Source organism: Anomaloglossus baeobatrachus, chromosome 7, assembly GCF_048569485.1.
Source record: "Anomaloglossus baeobatrachus isolate aAnoBae1 chromosome 7, aAnoBae1.hap1, whole genome shotgun sequence".
Classification (NCBI taxonomy): Eukaryota; Metazoa; Chordata; class Amphibia; order Anura; family Aromobatidae; genus Anomaloglossus; species Anomaloglossus baeobatrachus.
In genome coordinates this window covers 260,438,619-260,459,363 of record NC_134359.1, presented here as the reverse complement: position 1 = coordinate 260,459,363, position 20,745 = coordinate 260,438,619, and the positions used below count along the sequence as shown (strand labels likewise).

Below are 20,745 nucleotides of genomic sequence, written 5' to 3'. Positions count from 1 at the left end.
GTGTCGCGCTTCCACTGTAAATAAATGAACTGTACTACATTTGTGACGGAACCTGTTCCCGTCAAAACAACGCAACCGGCCTCACTGCTACATCTGCAGCAGAGAAAACATGAATTTTATCAAAATGACAGCATTTCTCTGCTGCAAATATAACAGTTATACAGCACGCCAAGTAGTCATGTAATGATAATCTCCTGCTGATTAAACTGTGGTTTTATCAAAACTACACTAAGCAGCCCAGTAAGTGACACATCACTGAAATCAAGGTCTCTGCCCCTATGTTATGCTGCTAAACCAAGCGATAGATCTTTAAAAACGAGACACAGACATCCCATAGGTTCCCTGTGGTTCTTTTGATGAGGCGGCAGACACTGTAATGACCAGTTCGGCAGGCAGCGAGTTAAGGCACCTGTCTGGAGAGACGCCGGGGAAGATGCCCGTGCTGCACAGTCCGTCTTACTAATGAGTACTCTCTTTCTGACAGGCTCTCGTAGACTTTTTCCACGCAGAAGGACAGGGGTTACCAGTGGACACCTTGCGGAACGGAGATTACAGGGTGATTGACTTTAATTACCATCTTTGTAATTCGGCAGTTCGCGCTCCGCAGCCGCACACACGGTTTGTCAAAGATCAACGTCACATTCTCTGCTCGCGGAGAAGAACCATAATTATGAAATAATTGCTCAGACTCAGGGCTCGGCGTACGTACATTGTACAAGAATATTTCAAAGTCTAAATATAAAGCTGAGTAACTTTATAACCATTTTTTTTATACCTTGCACTGACTTGAACCCCTTGGGCTTATTTTGAGCTTTCAGGGCCCAGCAGTTTTTCTTCATTTTTGTCACTGACTCAACCCAAAACTCCTAACTTTGGTTTTCCCTTTTTTTGTTGTTGCTGAAGCTGAATGAGAGGTACTTTTATTTGCAGGATGATTTTGATTTTGTTACCCTCGTTTGTTTCTTTGTTGTTGTTTTTTTATATTATATATATATATATAACTAGTATACAGTGTGTCCACCCATATCCTGTCCACCGCCATTAACTTAAGAACGGCGGCAGCTATAGGCATAGAAGTGGTGTCTAGGTAAAGTAGCCATGCACTACGCAATGAAACCACCTATAGCGCCACCTGGTGGAAAACAACGGAGTTAGCATTTTTATCTCGAAAACGGAACGAGATAGAGAAAAAAAAGTGAATTACAAAGTTGTAGGGTAACATCAATTCAATACGAATCGACACCTTGCATACAGAAATGCTATGATTAGAACGTGTAAATCTCACAAGGCTGCGGACGTGAAGCGATACCTCATGGAGACCTTCCTACAAGTCATTGGGTATGGTGGCTGTGTGGAGTGGCCTCCACGCTCACCTGACCTGACCCCATTGGACTTCTTTCTGTGAGGTCACATCAAACAGCAGGTGTATGCGACCCCTCCACCAACATTGCAGGACCTACGAGGACTTATCACAGATGCTTGTGCAAACATGTCACCTACCATATTGCACAACGTGCAGCAAGATACAGTATGCTGTGCAGAGTGCAGATGTGCATTGCAGCTGACGGGGGCCACTTTGAGCATCAAAGTTAAATGAGCGCCATATGCGTCACCAGCATTCAATGTGTTGGGGGGGGTCATGGGTTTCATATCATAGCATTTATGTATGCAAGGTGTCGATTCATATTGAATTGATGATGCCCTACAACTTTGTAATTCACTTTCTTCTCTCTCGTTCCACTTTCGAGATAAAAATGCTAACTCCGTTGTTTTCCACCAGGTGGCACTATAGGTGGTTTCATTGCATAGTGCATGGCTACTTTACTATACCTAGACACCACTTCTATGCCTATAGCTGCCGCCGTTCTCAAGTTAATGGCGGTGGACAGGATATGGGTGGACACACTGTACAAAACTTTTGCTACTTTTTTGGCATAGATATAATGCATAAAAGCTAAATTTTATTAAGGGTTGGTCTGAATATGGCGATACCAAAAAGGTATTGTTTTCTCTATACTTTAGTACTACAGAGTCACTTTTGGTGTTGCAGCATTTTTCTTTTTTACGTTTGGTTTCTGCAGGACGGGTTGTAGTTTTACCATTTTGTATATGTCCAAATTCATTTTCAGTCCTTGTGAGCAATTAACTGTAACACAGACGGACCCATTGTCACCTGCTTGTTAGTACATATGCAAAATTTAGGTCTGTGCGGGGAAAACCAATCACAGTCTTCACATTTACAGTTAGGTCCAGAAGTATTTGGACAGTGACACAGGTTTTGTTATTTTCGCTGTTTACAAAAACATGTTCAGAAATACAATTATATATATAATATGGGCTGAAAGTGCACACTCCCAGCTGCAATATGAGAGTTTTCACATCCAAATCGGAGAAAGGGTTTAGGAATCATAGCTCTGTAATGCATAGCCTCCTCTTTTTCAAGGGACCAAAAGTAATTGGACAAGGGACTCTAAGGGCTGCAATTAACTCTGAAGGCGTCTCCCTCGTTAACCTGTAATTAATGAAGTAGTTAAAAGGTCTGGGGTTGATTACAGGTGTGTGGTTTTGCATTTGGAAGCTGTTGCTGTGACCAGACAACATGCGGTCTAAGGAACTCTCAATTGAGGTGAAGCAGAACATCCAGAGGCTGAAAAAAAAGAAAAAATCCATCAGAGAGATAGCAGACATGCTTGGAGTAGCAAAATCAACAGTTGGGTACATTCTGAGAAAAAAGGAATTGACTGGTGAGCTTGGGAACTCAAAAAGGCCTGGGCGTCCACGGATGACAACAGTGGTGGATGATCGCCGCATACTTTCTTTGGTGAAGAAGAACCCGTTCACAACATCAACTGAAGTCCAGAACACTCTCAGTGAAGTAGGTGTATCTGTCTCTAAGTCAACAGTAAAGAGAAGACTCCATGAAAGTAAATACAAAGGGTTCACATCTAGATGCAAACCATTCATCAATTCCAAAAATAGACAGGCCAGAGTTAAATTTGCTGAAAAACACCTCATGAAGCCAGCTCAGTTCTGGAAAAGTATTCTATGGACAGATGAGACCAAGATCAACCTGTACCAGAATGATGGGAAGAAAAAAGTTTGGAGAAGAAAGGGAACGGCACATGATCCAAGGCACACCACATCCTCTGTAAAACATGGTGGAGGCAACGTGATGGCATGGGCATGCATGGCTTTCAATGGCACTGGGTCACTTGTGTTTATTGATGACATAACAGCAGACAAGAGTAGCCGGATGAATTCTGAAGTGTACCGGGATATACTTTCAGCCCAGATTCAGCCAAATGCCGCAAAGTTGATCGGACGGCGCTTCATAGTACAGATGGACAATGACCCCAAGCATACAGCCAAAGCTACCCAGGAGTTCATGAGTGCAAAAAAGTGGAACATTCTGCAATGGCCAAGTCAATCACCAGATCTTAACCCAATTGAGCATGCATTTCACTTGCTCAAATCCAGACTTAAGACGGAAAGACCCACAAACAAGCAAGACCTGAAGGCTGCGTCTGTAAAGGCCTGGCAAAGCATTAAGAAGGAGGAAACCCAGCGTTTGGTGATGTCCATGGGTTCCAGACTTAAGGCAGTGATTGCCTCCAAAGGATTCGCAACAAAATATTGAAAATAAAAATATTTTGTTTGGGTTTGGTTTATTTGTCCAATTACTTTTGACCTCCTAAAATGTGGAGTGTTTGTAAAGAAATGTGACAATTCCTACAATTTCTATCAGATATTTTTGGTCAAACCTTCAAATTAAACGTTACAATCTGCACTTGAATTCTGTTGTAGAGATTTCATTTCAAATCCAATGTGGTGGCATGCAGAGCCCAACTCGCCAAAATTGTGTCACTGTCCAAATATTTCTGGACCTAACTGTATCTTTATTTTTTAACTTCCTTTTCCAACTGCAGAAATATCCAACTTTTGTTTTCATGTTTATCTACTTTTACATTTTATTTTAATGGGAATTTTTCTTTATTTTTGTTAAACTTGATTTCACTTTTTTGACGTCTGATTTTTATGTTCTTAAAGAAATCCTCTAGCTAAAACTGGACTATAATTTGCAAAGTGATCATGACTGGTTCAGACTTCTTTTTGCACTGCCCCAGAGGTCCTTTTTTTTTTATTTTTTTATTCCATGTTTTTTTTAGATAAAATTTTTAAAAATTGGTATATTTAGCAGTTTTGATAGCCAAGGATCAACGTCAAACACAAATTTCATTCTAAAATATAATATTATAGACCACAATTATAATAGGGAAATGTTAATAACCGATCTGATTTTCTCCCATCTTTCAGTTTTTGGAAGAAGAGCTGCGTCTGAATAAATGTTCTACAAGTGAACTTATCGAAAAGTACTATCTGGATAACATTAAGGAGCAGGTAATAATGCTAGGCACAAGATACTAACATTCGTATTAGTGGGCATGCTGGGAGTTGTAGTGTCACCCTCTTTTGACTCGCTGAAAATTAAACTGATAGAATTGGCATAAATATAATTACAATTTGGGCACAACTTTTATGAATGTGTCTAAGACGTAAGTGTAGAGACACTTGGGTGCTCTCGTCCACTGGGCCGGCCGCCTTTAGAAAGACCGCATGGACCAGGGCTCATCCCAACTGAACGCCCGACCTCTTTACCGGTAAGCAGAACACTACTCAGAGAACACAGGGTACGGGAACCACAATAATTAGACTTTATTGGATCCCCAACAGTCAAAGGCCTATAATATAAAACCATGCAAATCACACGATGTAACATGCAACAGAGTCTCACCCTTCCACTGGCTCACCAGGGAGTAGACCAATCATGCCTTCGGAGCTTCCAGGGCCACATACCCCAAACCAGCAGCACCTTGCTTTTAGCAGGCCTCCACCGAAAACAGGATAGTGACAAGTGTAGGAAGCTTCATGAGCATAGCAAAGTCAGTAGCCAGGTAACCAAATCATCTCTAACCTGGGCTTCTTCTAGCCAAAACCTAGAATCCTCGGCTGTACTCTTGCACGATATTATCCAGTTTCTGGTCCCCTCTCCGGCGTCGAAGTGCCTAGGCTGGGTAATGGATTTCCAATTGGGACCGAAACCCCTAGGTTGAAGCCAAGTAGCAAAAGAACCCTCTGGTGACCCAATCAGTCCCAATTTAATATCTCCCGAGCACTCATCCCATGGTATGGTGGTCTTACAGGATTGGTGGAATAAAGCTGTGCTCTTATTGGGTGGCAATTCAATACGGAAAGTTAATTCTCTTGTATAATTCTCCTCTGAGTGAGGTAGACAGAGAGGATTTACATTAACTTAGCAATACACAACCTCAGACAATGGACGTCTCCCATGAGTCTGGCAGAAAACAATGAATTAACAAACACGAGTTAACACACTAAAAGGGAGCCATGTCTGGCCAAATTAAGAACATTAACTCCTGAAAGACATTGAACAGGGCTGTGTCGACACAGTAAGAATAACACAAAAAACACCAATAAAACATAGACTTAATCAAGCATGTTACTGCATAGTGGGAAGGATCGGAGGTTTTCCGATCTTGATTGACTACCAGGGACAGTTTATACAAAGGAGGGGAAGGTCTTTCTTTATGACCAGTTGGTGGAGATATGTGAATGATTGCCAGGGAGACCTTACAAAGGGACAAGCAGATGCAGAGTGTTGTAGGCAAGTCTATTAGTCCCATGAAATCTAAAAAAATAAATAAACTGATTTAAGAAATACTGTATAATTACAACATTAAAGGGGTATTCCTGTAATAAGAAGATAGTTGTTAAGTTCTAGATCTGCATGAGTTTGACCGTTGAGACCCCCAACTGGATAAAGCAGAGTATAATGCTCAGCTACATCAAATAGTCCTTAAAGAATGAATGGAGCAGCGGTTAAGGGGTTTATCCAGGACTATTTATTGTATTAACTATGTTCCTAGAAACTGTCAGGCAGGTAGTTGCTAATTACCTGCCTCTTCTGACTGGCGCAGATCCCAGTGGCTTCCGTTAATGGCAGATATATAGAGAAGTGGCTTGTCTTGTGCTCCACTCTTTTGATGGGGTGTGACTACCGACATGATGCTGATTGACAGCCAACTCCCCGTTGCCTAAAGGGTGCTTTACACACTGCGACATCGCTAGCGATGTCGCGAGCGATAGAACCCACCCCCGTCGTTGGTGCGATATGTGGTGATCGCTGCCGTAGCGAACATTATCGCTACGGCAGTGTCAAACACACATACCTGTTCTGGAACGTCGCTGTTGCTGCCGAACAATCCCTCCTTCAAGGGGGAGGTGCATTCGACGTCACTAAGCGGCCGCCCAATAGCAAAGGAGGGGCAGAGATGAGCGGACGAAACATGCAGCCCACCTCCTTCCTTCCTCATTGCCGGTGGAGGCAGGTAAGGAGATGTTCGTCGTTTCTGAGGTGTCACACATAGCGATGTGTGATGCCGCAGGAACGACGAACAACCAGGGGCATGCACCACCAACGATATTATGAAAAGGAGCGACGTGTCAACGATTGTTGACGTTTTTGCGATCGTTGATCGTCGCTCATTGGTGTCACACGCTGCGATGTCGCTAACGGCGCCGGATGTGCGTCACTAACGACGTGACCCCGAAGATATATCGCTAGCGATGTCGCAGCGTGTAAAGCACCCTTAAGTCCTGGGTAACTACTTTAAATACTGACTAAACCTTCATAATGTTTTTAATATTTCATTGGCCTTATAATAAATAGATTGCAGAGGGGCCTGGGTGCTTAGATCCAGGTGTGACGCTCAGGAGACAGGAGTGAAAACACATTGGGGTACACATTCAATACAAAGCACATGCTTTGTTGCCTATACTTTTTATTGAATATGTACTCCGGGCTGTGAATGTGCTCCTATCTCCTGAGCACCTCCTAAGATGGGTTTTGAGAAATCAGTGGAGGTCTCAAGACCTGATCTGCCTGTAATGAAAAAGGCAATGAAATATGAAGAAAAGAACACATCAAAAGGGTTTAGTTACTCATTATGCAAGAATATATATAAATCAGCAAGGTCTTAAATCACATAAATCTCCTAGGAGACACTAGTATAAAACTTAACATTTAATACATGTTGCGCGGCACATTTTCTGAACGGAATAGAGGTGGAGGACGTGCTTTGTGTGCGTTCATAGATGGGCGGTTTGATGTGGCCTAGCACCAGGACTTGTAGAACTTGACTTTTGGTCCAGCACTGAGGTTCCACCGGGGATGCCTGCCTTTGTGATGGTGGTATTACCCTATAATTTGGATTAATAACTTCCCTGAGGAATATAAATGAAACGCGTCGGAAGTTATGTGTTATTTTGATGGAAGTTTACCCAATAATGCACTAACAAATCAAGGATACAAGTCTACTCGATTTATGACAGTCGAGTTCCAGGTTTGCTGCATTAATATAGCCCGCTACTTTGAGTGAGATTTGTCCCCCTTCTATCTCTGGGTACCCCTATATTAGGTGGTTAGTTCCTAGAATAGTTCAACAGGGGGTTACCTCTCATATAGACATATGAATGTGTCATTGATGTGTGGTGTTGATTCTTGAATAGCCTGACAGTGGTATTGAGTAAGATGGTGTGCTCGCGCACCTGTGTGCTTAATACGTGTGGGGCTGTGATCTAACACCACTTATCTTTTTGTGTTTGAGTATGTCACGTTGTTCAGTGACCCTGTTCACTTTTTAAATTATGTATTAAATGTTAAGTTTTATACTAGTGTCTCCTAGGAGATTTATGTGATTTAAGACCTTGCTGATTTATATATATACTTTGGAAAATTAAGGTTGAAATTGACTACGTTTCTGCTATTATAAAAATATCATTATGCAAGAACACTGCCCCCCTATTAAAATAGTGAACGAAAGTGCCCCATTCTGGTGATCGGTGGGGGTCTCTGTAGTTGGACCTCCATTGATCTAAAGGCCCCGTCACACGCTACGATATATCTAACGATATATCGTCAGGGTCACGGAATTTGTGACGCACATCCGGCGCCGTTAGAGATATCGTAGCGTGTGACACCTCCGAACAACTGTGAATGAGCAAAAATACTCACCTTATCGTTGCTCGTTGACACGTCGTTCATTTTCATAATGTTGTTCCTCCTTCTGCGCGCTGGTTGTTCGTCGTTCCTGAGGCATTACACATCACTACGTGTGACACCCTGGAACGACGAAACAACACCGTACCTGCGTCCCGTCGGCAATGCAGAAGGAAGGAGGTGGGCGGGATGTTACGTCCCGCTCATCTCCGCCACTCCGCTTCTATAGGGTGGCCGCTGTGTGACGTCGCTGTGACGCTGAACGTCCAACCCTTTCAGGAAGAGGATGTTCACCGCCCACAGCGACGTCGTTAGGGAGGTAAGTACATGTGACGGGGGTTAACGACATTGTGCGCCACGGGCAACAAATTGCCCGTGACGCACAAACGACGGGGGCGGGTGCGATCGCACGATATATCGTTGCATGTAACGGGGCCTTAAGTTATTAATCACCTATTCTGTGAGTCGGTGATAGCTTTTTGTTACCAGAATACAGGAGCACAATCATTGTTTTAGATTGAAGGGAGCTTTAGTGGGACGAACACTATCAATGTGAACAGCGTTCTGTAATTACGTGACAATGTTTTTCAGAGATCAGCCGAGCATAGTAAATACGGAAGGATTAGTGTCAAGTGCTATTACGAGACCTCGGAGCAGAAGCTGTATGTGGAGGTGCTGCACGCCGCCGATCTCATCGCTCTCGATGCAAATGGTGAGGAATATCAACATGTGGAGTGATTACTCGAGTGTTTCCGGTGGACTCCTATTTGTGTTATCTATTCATTATGAGAGATGGAAATCAGTCAAGCTCCGACCTCCATCTGTACATAGACCTGTAGGGGAGTGGGGATTGTAAGGACGGGATATAAATGTAGCTTTCTGCTTCTACAGGTCTTAGTGATCCCTTCGTCATCATTGAGCTCTGTCCTCATCATGTTTTCCCGATGGTAAAAGGACAACGGACACAAGTTAAAGCCAAAACTTTACACCCGGTGTACGATGAGCTCTTTTACTTGTGAGTATATAAGGGTTTTTTAATTTTATTTTTTTATAAGGATCCAGGTCTGGAACACTGACAGTGAAGTACCCACGTGCAGGACGTGTTTAGGACCCTCCGTCATGCCTCACCCCTGAGTATACAAACACATTTACATGCATTTTCACATTAGGCACACATGCATATACAGTGTGTCCACCCATACCCTGTCCACCGCCATTAACTTGAGAACGGCGGCAGCTATAGGCATAGAAGTGGTGTCTAGGTATAGTAAAGTAGCCATGCACTACGCAATGAAACCACCTATAGCGCCACCTGGTGGAAAACAACTGAGTTAGCATTTTTATCTCAAAGACGAAACGCGATAGAGAAAATAAGTGAATTAAAAAAATTGTAGGGCATCATCAATTCAATACGAATAGACACCTTGCATACAGAAATGCTACGATATGAAACCCATGACACCCCCCCCCCCCCCCCAAAACATTGAATGCTGGTCACGCATATGGCGCTCATTTAACTTTGATGCTCAGAGTGGCCCCCAGCAGCTGCAATGCACATCTGGACTCTGGACCGCATACTGTATCTTGCTGCACGTTGTGCAATATGGTAGGTGACACGTTTGCACAAGCATCTGTGATACGTCGTCGTAGGTCCTGCAATGTTGGTGGAGGGGTCGCATACACCTGCTGTTTGATGTGACCTCACAGAAAGAAGTCCAATGGGGTCAGGTCAGGTGAGCGTGGAGGCCACTCCACACAGCCACCAACCCAATGACTTGTAGGAAGGTCTCCATGAGGTTTCGCTTCACGTCCGCAGCCTTGTGAATTTTACACGTTCTAATCATAGCATTTCTGTATGCAAGGTGTCGATTCGTATTGAATTGGATGATGCCCTACAACTTTAATTCACTTTTTTCTCTATCTCGTTCCGTTTTCGAAATAAAAATGCTAACTCCGTTGTTTTCCACCAGGTGGCGCTATAGGTGGTTTCATTGCATAGCGCATGGCTACTTTACTATACCTAGACACCACTTCTATGCCTATAGCTGCCGCCGTTCTCAAGTTAATGGCGGTGGACAGGACAAGGGTGGACACACTGTATAAAACATACAGTTAGGTCCAGAAATATTTGGACAGTGACCGAATCCTCTTGATTTGGCCTCTGCATGCCACTATTTTTATTTAAAATGAAACAACTGAGATGCAATTGAAGTGCAGATTTTCAGGTTTAATTAAAGAGGTTAAAAAAAAATATCCTATGAAACATTTAGGAATTGGAACCATTTTCCTACCAAGCCTCGTCATTTCAAGGATTCAAAAGCAATAGGTTAAATTTACTTTACCATAAATAAAAAGTTAATCTTAAATATTTTATAGAGGATCGTTTGCAGGCAATATCTGCCTTAAGTCTGGAAGCCATGGACCTCACCAAATGCTGGGTTTCCACCATCGCAATGCTTTGCCAGGCCTTTACTGCCGCTGACTCCAGTTGTTGCTTGTTTGTGGGTCTCTTGTTTTAAGTATATGTGAAATACATGCTCAATGGGGTTGAGATCTGGTGATTGACTTGGCCACTGCAGAATATTCCACTTAATTGCCTTAATAAACTCCTGGGTTGCTTTCGCAGTATATTTTGGGTCATCATCCATCTGTACTGTGAAGCACCGTCCAATTAACCTTTCTCCATTTGTTGGAATTTGAGCAGAACGTATCACCCTGTGCACTTGAGAATTCATCCACCTGCTTCTGTCTTCAGTCACATCATCAATAAACGCTAGTGACCCAGGGCCATTGGAAGCCCTCCATGTCTGGCCATCACGCCGCCTCCGCCATGTGTTACAGAGGATGTGCTGGGCTTTGGATCATGAGTCGTTCCAAGCCTTCTCCATACTTTCTTCTTCCCATCATTCTCGTACAGGTTGATCTTGGTCTCATCTATCCATACAATGCTTTTCCAGAACAGGGCGGCTTCTTTAGATGCTTTTTTGTTAAAGTCTAATCTGGCCTTTCTATTTTTAAGGCTGATTAATCGTTTTCACCTTGTGGTGACCCCTCTGTATTTGCTCTCATGAAGACTTCTTTTTATGGTGGATTTAGATAGTGAAACACCTACTACCTGGAGAGTTTTCTTCAGTTGACTAGATGTTGTAAATGGGTTTTCCTTCACTAAGGAAAGTATTCTGTGATCATCCATCATTACTATCTTCCTTGGACATCCAGGCCTCTTTGAATTCCCATGCTCTCCAGTGTGCTCTTTTTTTTTTTTCTCCAGAATATACTAAAAACTCTTGATTTGGCCACCCCTAACATTATTGCTCACTCACTGATGGATTTTTTTTTCAGCCCAGTAATGTTCTGTTTTTCCTCCATTGAGAGCTCCTTTGACCGCATGTTGTGGAACCACAACAACAGTTTCTAAATGCAAATGTCACACCTAGAATCAGCTCCAGACCTTTTAACTGCTTAATTGATGATGGATTAATGAGGGAATAGCTCACGCAGGCCATTAAAGAGCTTCTGAGATATTTGTACAATTACTTTTGGTCTCTTGACATGTTAAACAGCTGTAATTCTTTAACACTTGCCCCCAGTACGATGTGAATACCCTCAAATTAAAAGCAGAGAATATGCACTTAATGCATATCGATTACATAATTGTATATTGAATATGTTTTGGTACACAGGTAAAATGACAAAATGTGTGTCCAAATATTTCTGGACCTAACTGTATAAGACACACATGTATATAAAACAAGCACACACGCATATAAAATACACACATGCATATATAAACATACCGTATATAGACAGCCAGAATAGGAGGCTGTCTACACCTCCAATATATACTGCAAAAAAATGTTTCGTGTAGTTACAGCAGATGGCATTTATTCACACTTGCCATGTTATATTTGGAGATGCATTTTTTTTTTACCTATATGCTAGGGTGATCACCATAATCAGGGATCCTCTAGGGACCACTCTTTTTTAGCTCATCATGACCCTTTGGGGGGTAATAATCTAACACTGTGTCACACACTATCTAGTACTAACTTACTAGTAATGGCTGCTTTACATGCTGCGACATCGCTAGCGATCGCACCCGGGCACCCGTCCCCGTCGTTTGTGCGTCCCGGGCAAATCGCTGCCCGTGGCGAACAGTATCGGTAGTGCGCGTCACGCGAACTTACCCTCCTAACGACGTCGCTGTGGCCGGCGAACAATGTCTTTTCTAAGGGGGCGGTTCGTGCGGCGTTACAGCGACGTCACACGGCAGGCGTCCAATAGAAGCGGAGGGGTGGAGAGCAGCCGCATGAAGGTCACTCCCACCTTGTTGCTGGAGGACGCAGGTACGGTGTTGTTCGTCGTTCCTGGGGTGTCACACGTAGCAATGTGTGGTGTCTCAGGAACGACGAACAACCTACGTCCAGAAGGAGCAACGATTTTTTGAAACTGAACGACGTATCAACAATCAACGATTTGGTTAGTATTTGGGATTATGTGTCACTCGCAACGACGTCGCTAACGAGGCCGGATGTGCGTCACGAATTCCGTGACCCTAGCGACATCTCGTTAGCGATGTCGTTGCGTGTAGCGGGGCCTTAAGAGTGTTAGATTGGTCATGTAGTTTAAAAATCCAATTTCACAAATATTGTATAAGGCTGGAGTCAGACTCCACTGTAAAAACCGAGCCAGTCACCTGCGCAAATAGCGGATATGACTGGTTCCTTGTGCACCTCCGTGTATTCTAATCCATAAAATGGGCCACAATATTACATGCTAATTTTTTTTTTTTTCCACTTGGATTATGAGTTTGCATGGCAATTTGCTCATTTGCACTGACACATAAGCTAATTCTGGGTTTTGTTGTGCCATGAGCACACTAACCAAAAATATGGCTATTGGTGTTTGGAAGGAAACCGGATGGTAAACGTGTGCAAGCAAATGGGGAGCAGGCACACGCCACAGATATTGCTGTTTTATATATATTTTGGGAAGGTCCCACTCTAACATAAGTTGTGCGCCCATAACACACTAATGTCTCCACAGCTCGGTGTCGTCGGAGCAGTGTCGGAGGAAGGCTGCCTGCATTGTCTTTACAGTCATGGACCACGACTGGCTCTCCACCAATGACTTTGCCGGCGAGGCTGTCCTGCCCATGAACGTCATCTATGGATTAAACAGGCCTCATATTACGGGTGGTGTGAAAAATGTCCAGCCCACCGTCCTGAAGCTGACAAGACCTATGGCCAATGGTAATGTGATACAGAAGTGAGAATCGTAACTAAAGGGGGCTTCCCAAAACTGCAGGGAAGGGTTACAGTGTGTTACCAGTAGGTCACAAATTTAGGTACTGATTCTGATTCGATGGATTGGGAACTCGCTACAATATCCAGCATAGCCACACAAAAAAAAATAGTGAGTGTCACAGAATAAGGAGCGCCACAGCCCAAACAAATAGCTGATTCTGAGAGTCCGGCCCTCACTGATCTATTACTAATGGCCTAACTAAAAGACCAAATGAGTATAAGCCCATTAGGCCCCGATCAATCAAAATCACAAGGAATGCTTCTAGAGAACCAAGGCCTATTTATGGTTGGAGGCAATGTGCTTGGTGGTTTCAGTCATTTCCAGAGGTGAAGGATTTCATCAGTCAGATATGTATTACCTATCCCATGAACAGGTGATAATTTGCTTATCCAACATAGACTCTCTTTAGGCTATGTGCACACGTTGCAGATATCATCCAGTGTTCAGGTCCACACTCACGGGGTGCCGCAGCGGCGTCTGTTCACGTTGTAGAGCCCGGCAGGCAACCAGAGGTCCCCTCGTTGCTCAGCCTCAGCCGGGCATCGGCTGAGTCTTTCCCACTGATTTCCAGTCCTGCAGGGGTTAATTCCGGTTATTGGAGACTCATGTTGTTAATTCCTATTCAGCAGTCTCCTCCCTATCTAACGCTGGAGAGTCTGTTTGTTTGCTGCTGATTATATCTTATGCTCCTGCGATTCCGGTCTTAGTGGCGAACATATTTGTGGTGACTTGTAGTTTGCTGTTTGAGTGGTGTGGAAGTTTTCCTGTTGTGCATTTACTTTGTTCCTTCCTTATACTTTATTCCCTACCAAACACGTATTGTCACTTCTTTTGTGTTTGTATGAGTTTTGGGTTTTTTTCTGTCCATGTTGTTTATGGGGCTTGTTAAGGTGTGTCCAGGGAAAGGGAGAGTAAGAACAGGGCTCGGAAAGGAGTCAGGGTCCCGCTGGCGACTCAGACCTGGCCACCATCAAGCCTACCTCTAAGATAAACATCAGAAAAGAGCAAAGTCCTGCACTACACATGCACTCATACCGCACCATAGGCTCATTCCTCACTGGGACAACACGATCCAGCTGTCAGGTCAGGAAACCGGTTCAGTGTGCAGGTCGGCACAGGAACAGTCAGTCCCGATAATACCAAAGAAGAAGAATACGACCGCACCAACTGTGATTTTTCATCCGGTAAATCTTTATTCCATTAAAACGGTGTGCGATGCAGGCGGGTGGAGGAGACCTGGATGCAGCCCCTCGTTGCGGACGACGGCCGTTTCGCCTCTGAATGGGCTTCTACGGGTCCACTGTGGACCCGTAGAAGCCCATTCAGAGGCGAAACGGCCGTCGTCCGCAGCGAGGGGCTGCATCCAGGTCTCCTCCACCCGCCTGCATCGCACACCGTTTTAATGGAATAAAGATTTACCGGATGAAAAATCACAGTTGGTGCGGTCGTATTCTTCTTCTTTGGTACTACCTCTGAGATAAGAGACAGCCAGGGACTCCAGTCTGAGGGCCAGTATAGGTGTCATTATTTAGTCATTTTATACCCCACGATGAGTGATCTCCGGTTGGTTGGGCAGTTTTATTTCACTTTTGTTAAATCTTCCCCAAATTTTACATTTTCCAATTGTTTCCTCTATGTAGTGAAATCAATACTGAAAATGCTGGATGGCAGAATGGACAAAGAAGCACAAGATTTTGTGAAGAAACTTCGGGAACTGGAGAAGTTTATGGAAGACGACTGAAAATATTAATTTATACTGTAAAAAAAAATATAAAAAATGTAAACATTTTAACCCCTTGGCTGCCAGGGGGAGACAACACAGTTGTGCTGTATTGTGTCAAATGTCCCTTTGGAAGGGAAGAGATGAAACTTATCTATAGTTTCTGACTTTTTCTTTGTTCTCTCTATTGTTTGTAAGTTTTTGATCTGTTTTTGAGAACTGAAGTTTTGAATATTAGGTGTTAATTGAATATTGTAATAACCGGTGTATCATGGAATTTATTTCTGTCTCACCGACCAGGTAAAGATCTTTTGTCTTGCATCTATACAGAGGAAATTCTGGCATCCATCACTATCTAGTACTAAGGATAAAGTATTGAAAGGGCTTGGCGCCACCTGCTGGATTGTAAAATCCATAGCAAATAATTTCAGCACAAACATATACAGAAAACTGACAACAATCCCCAGAGTTACTTTACACCAGAGGTGTCAAACTCAAAAATACAGAGTGCGAAAGTTAAAAATTTGGACAAAGACGTGGACCAACCTAGTTGCGCTGCCCCTTATAGTCCTTCATACAGAATAATGGGCAGAACATACAGAATAATAGGCCTCAGATATATAGTCCTCCATACAGAATAATGGGCCCCACAAAGTCCTCCATACAGAATAATGGGCCCCACATAGCCCTCCATACAGAATAATGGGCCCATATAACCCTTGATACAGAATAATGGGCCCCACCATACAGAATAATAGGCCTCAGATATATAGTCCTCCATACAGAATAATGGGCCCCACATAGCCCTCCATACAGAATAATGTGCACCACATAGCCCTCCATACAGAATAATGGGCCCCACATAGCCCTCCATACAGAATAATGGGCCCCACATAGCCCTCCATACAGAATAATGGGCCCCACATAGCCCTCCATACAGAATAATGGGCCCCACATAGCCCTCCATACAGAATAATGGGCCCATATAACCCTTGATACAGAATAATGGGCCCCACCATACAGAATAATAGGCCTCAGATATATAGTCCTCCATACAGAATAATGGGCCCCACATAGCCCTCCATACAGAATAATGTGCACCACATAGTCCTCTATACAGAATAATGGGCCCCCCCATACAGAATAATGGGCCCCACAAAGTCCTCTATACAGAATAATGGGCCCCCCCATATAGAATAATGGGCCCCACATAGAACTCCATAAAGAATAATGGACCCCACATACAGAATAATAGGCCTCAGATATATAGTCCTCCATACAGAATAATGGGCCCACATAGCCCTGGATACAGAATAATGGGCCCCACATAGCCCTCCATACAGAATAATGGGCCCACATAGCCCTGGATACAGAATAATGGGCCCCACATAATCCTCCATACAGAATGGGCCACACATAGCCCTCCATACAGAATAATGGGCCCCACATAGCCCTCCATACAGAATAATGGGCACCACATAGCCCTCCATACAGAATGGGCCACACATAGCCCTCCATACAGAATAATGGGCCCCACATACAGAATAATGGGCCCCACATAGTCCTCCATACAGAATAATGAGCCCCATATAGTCCTCTATACAGAATAATGGCCCCACATAGTCCTCCATACAGAATAATGGGCCCCACAAAGTCCTCTATACAGAATAATGGGCCCCCCCATACAGAATAATGGGCCCCACATAGAACTCCATAAAGAATAATGGACCCCACATACAGAATAATAGGCCTCAGATATATAGTCCTCCTTACAGAATAATGGACCCTACATACAGAATAATGGGCCTCAGATATATAGTCCTCCATACAGAATAATGTGCACCACATAGCCCTCCATACAGAATAATGGGCCCCACATAGCCCTCCATACAGAATAATGGGCCCCACATAGCCCTCCATACAGAATAATGGGCCCCACATAGCCCTCCATACAGAATAATGGGCCCCACATAGCCCTCCATACAGAATAATGGGCCCATATAACCCTTGATACAGAATAATGGGCCCCACCATACAGAATAATAGGCCTCAGATATATAGTCCTCCATACAGAATAATGGGCCCCACATAGCCCTCCATACAGAATAATGTGCACCACATAGTCCTCTATACAGAATAATGGGCCCCCCCATACAGAATAATGGGCCCCACAAAGTCCTCTATACAGAATAATGGGCCCCCCCATATAGAATAATGGGCCCCACATAGAACTCCATAAAGAATAATGGACCCCACATACAGAATAATAGGCCTCAGATATATAGTCCTCCATACAGAATAATGGGCCCACATAGCCCTGGATACAGAATAATGGGCCCCACATAGCCCTCCATACAGAATAATGGGCCCACATAGCCCTGGATACAGAATAATGGGCCCCACATAATCCTCCATACAGAATGGGCCACACATAGCCCTCCATACAGAATAATGGGCCCCACATAGCCCTCCATACAGAATAATGGGCACCACATAGCCCTCCATACAGAATGGGCCACACATAGCCCTCCATACAGAATAATGGGCCCCACATACAGAATAATGGGCCCCACATAGTCCTCCATACAGAATAATGAGCCCCATATAGTCCTCTATACAGAATAATGGCCCCACATAGTCCTCCATACAGAATAATGGGCCCCACAAAGTCCTCTATACAGAATAATGGGCCCCCCCATACAGAATAATGGGCCCCACATAGAACTCCATAAAGAATAATGGACCCCACATACAGAATAATAGGCCTCAGATATATAGTCCTCCTTACAGAATAATGGACCCTACATACAGAATAATGGGCCTCAGATATATAGTCCTCCATACAGAATAATGGGCCCCATATAGTCCTCCATACAGAATAATGGGCCCCATATAGTCCTCCATACAGAATAATGGGCCCCACATAGTCCTCCATACAGAATAATAGGCCCCACATAGCCCTCCATACAGAATAATGGCCCCACATAACCTTCCATACAGAATAATGGTCCCACATAGCCCTCCATACAGAATAATAGGCCCCACATAGCCCTCCATACAGAATAATGGCCCCACATAACCTTCCATACAGAATAATGGGCCCCACATAACCCTCCATACAGAATAATGGGCCCCACATAGTCCTCCATACAAAATAATGGCCCCACAAAGTCCTCCATACAGAATAATGGGCACCACATAGCCCTCCATACAGAATAATGGCCCCACATAACCTTCCATACAGAATAATGGCCCCACATAGCCCTCCATACAGAATAATGGGTCCCACATAACCTTCCATACAGAATAATGGGCCCCACATAGCCCTCCATACAGAATAATAGGCCCCACATAACCCTCCATACAGAATAATGGGCCCCACATAGCCCTCCATACAGAATAATAGGCCCCACATAACCCTCCATACAGAATAATGGACCCCACATAGCCCTCCATACAGAATAATAGGCCCCACATAACCCTCCATACAGAATAATGGGCCCCACATAGTCCTCCATACAAAATAATGGCCCCACAAAGTCCTCCATACAGAATAATGGGCTCCACATAGTCCTCCATACAGAATAATGGGCCCCACATAGCCCTCCATACACAATAATGGCCCCACATAGCCCTCCATACAGAATAATGGGTGCAAACATCCCCAGGCCTAGACTGAGACACTTTATATCACCGACGCTGTGATACAATTACACGATAACAGAGTTAAATTTAGTCCTCGAGCTTCAACACGAAAATCTATTATTATCAACGGTGCAAAATCCCTGCAGGAAACTGTATTCACGGGAAATGTAGCAAAATGTTCTATCTGCAAAAGAGGAAAGTGACCCAATTTATAGGGAATGTCCCCATCAACATCACCTCGCTTTAGGTCCGGCACCCTTTTAGGACACAGCAGTTATTTTCTATCAGTCTTTTATGTTGGGCATAATTCATTATTTTTTTCCATCCACCTACACCTTATACCACTGGTTCTACAGAAAACAAGTAGGTGCAAGGAGTTTTTTGGTTAGTTTTTTTTGTGTTTGTTTTTTTTTGGGGGGGGGGCAATTTTCATTATGGTTTTACAATGTTCATTGTGCAATATTAAATATTAACCTAATATGATATAGATTTTATTTGTAATAGTTTACTACTGTAGCACAATAAAAATGTTTTCTAAGAGGAGAACAAAAAATTGTGGCCATATTGTAAAAACCTTTTTTTTTCTCTTCTACCTAACAAGGCCTTTTATTGGCAGGGGCAGCTGTAGTTTTCAATGGTACCATTTTGGGCTGTATACAACTTTTCCATAGCAAAAACCTGCTGACATTCCCTTTTAAATGGTTCTTAGACCGGTTGAGGCTGGTGTACTTACTCTGGAAAAGCCATGTCTGCATAATCCCAGCGTTTCAGTGAGCATTTTAGGAGTGCAGTCACCGTGTGTATTACTATTGGTCAGGAAACCTTTCACAAAACCATCATATAGCCATTATACAGAGTTTCTAAGTAAGTACACTAGCATCACCGGGTCTAAGGCATCTATTTAATGATCTATACAGTTCACATTGTGAAATAAGGCAACAGATCTGCTTTAATCCTTGTCTGGTACCATGAAAGAAAATCTGTATAATGGCTGCAGATTGTGATTTGATTTTTTTTTCATGGTACCAGACAATACCGGACAAGGATTAAAGCAGATCTGTTGCCTTATTTCACAATGTGAACTGTATATATCATTAAATAGATACCTTAGACCCGGTGTGGCTAGTGTACTTAGAAAATCTGTATACTGGCTGCAGATTGTTGTGATTTTTTTTTTTTAAGTAAGTATACCAGCCTTATTGGGTCTAAGGTATCAATTTAATAATATATACCGTTTGTATTGTGAAATAAGACAACAGATCTACTTTAACCCTTGTCTGGTACCATGGGGAAAAAAAAAAAAAAAAATCACAATCTGCAGCCATTTATAGATTTTCTAAGTAAGTATACCAGCCTCATTGGGCCTAAGGTATCAATTTAATAATATATACCGTTTGTATTGTGAAATAAGACAACAGATCTACTTTAACCCTTGTCTGGTACCATGAAAAAACCCCCCACAATCTGCAGCCATTTATAGATTTTCTAAGTAAGTACACTAGCCTCATCAAGTCTAAGGTATCCATTTAATAATAATAATAATAATAATAATAATAATAATATAGTATAGAGTTTATATTGTGAAATAAGGCAACAGATCTGCTTTAACCCTTGTCTGGTACCATAAAAAAAAAAAAAAAAAAAATCACAATCTGCAGCCATTTATAGATTTTCTAAGTACGTACACTAGCCTCATCAGGTCTAAGGTATCCATATAATAATATTATTATTATTATAGAGTTTATATTGTGAAATAAGGCAACAGATCTGCTTTAACCCTTGTCTGGTACCATGAAAAAAGAAAAAAATCACAATCTGCAGCCATTTATAGATTTTCTAAGTAAGTACACTAGCCTCATCAGGTCTAAGGTATCCATATAATAATATTATTATTATTATAGAGTTTATATTGTGAAATAAGGCAACAGATCTGCTTTAACCCTTGTCTGGTACCATGAAAAAAGAAAAAAAAAAAAATCACAATCTGCAGCCATTT

The 20,745-nt window shown here is 43.0% G+C and overlaps 1 protein-coding gene across 1 annotated transcript in view; it reads left to right on the top strand.

Moving 5' to 3' along the window:
* Positions 1-19,831, top strand: part of BAIAP3 (BAI1 associated protein 3) — a 335,128-nt gene extending 315,297 nt beyond the window's left edge. The window contains exons 29-34 of the mRNA XM_075318086.1: positions 485-556; positions 4,315-4,398; positions 8,669-8,789; positions 8,969-9,092; positions 13,124-13,329; positions 15,025-19,831. Coding sequence (XP_075174201.1) covers positions 485-556; positions 4,315-4,398; positions 8,669-8,789; positions 8,969-9,092; positions 13,124-13,329; positions 15,025-15,125 — 708 coding nt within the window. The 3' untranslated portion in view covers positions 15,126-19,831. The remainder of the gene's footprint in view (positions 1-484; positions 557-4,314; positions 4,399-8,668; positions 8,790-8,968; positions 9,093-13,123; positions 13,330-15,024) is intronic.
* Positions 19,832-20,745: the final 914 nt, after the last annotated feature.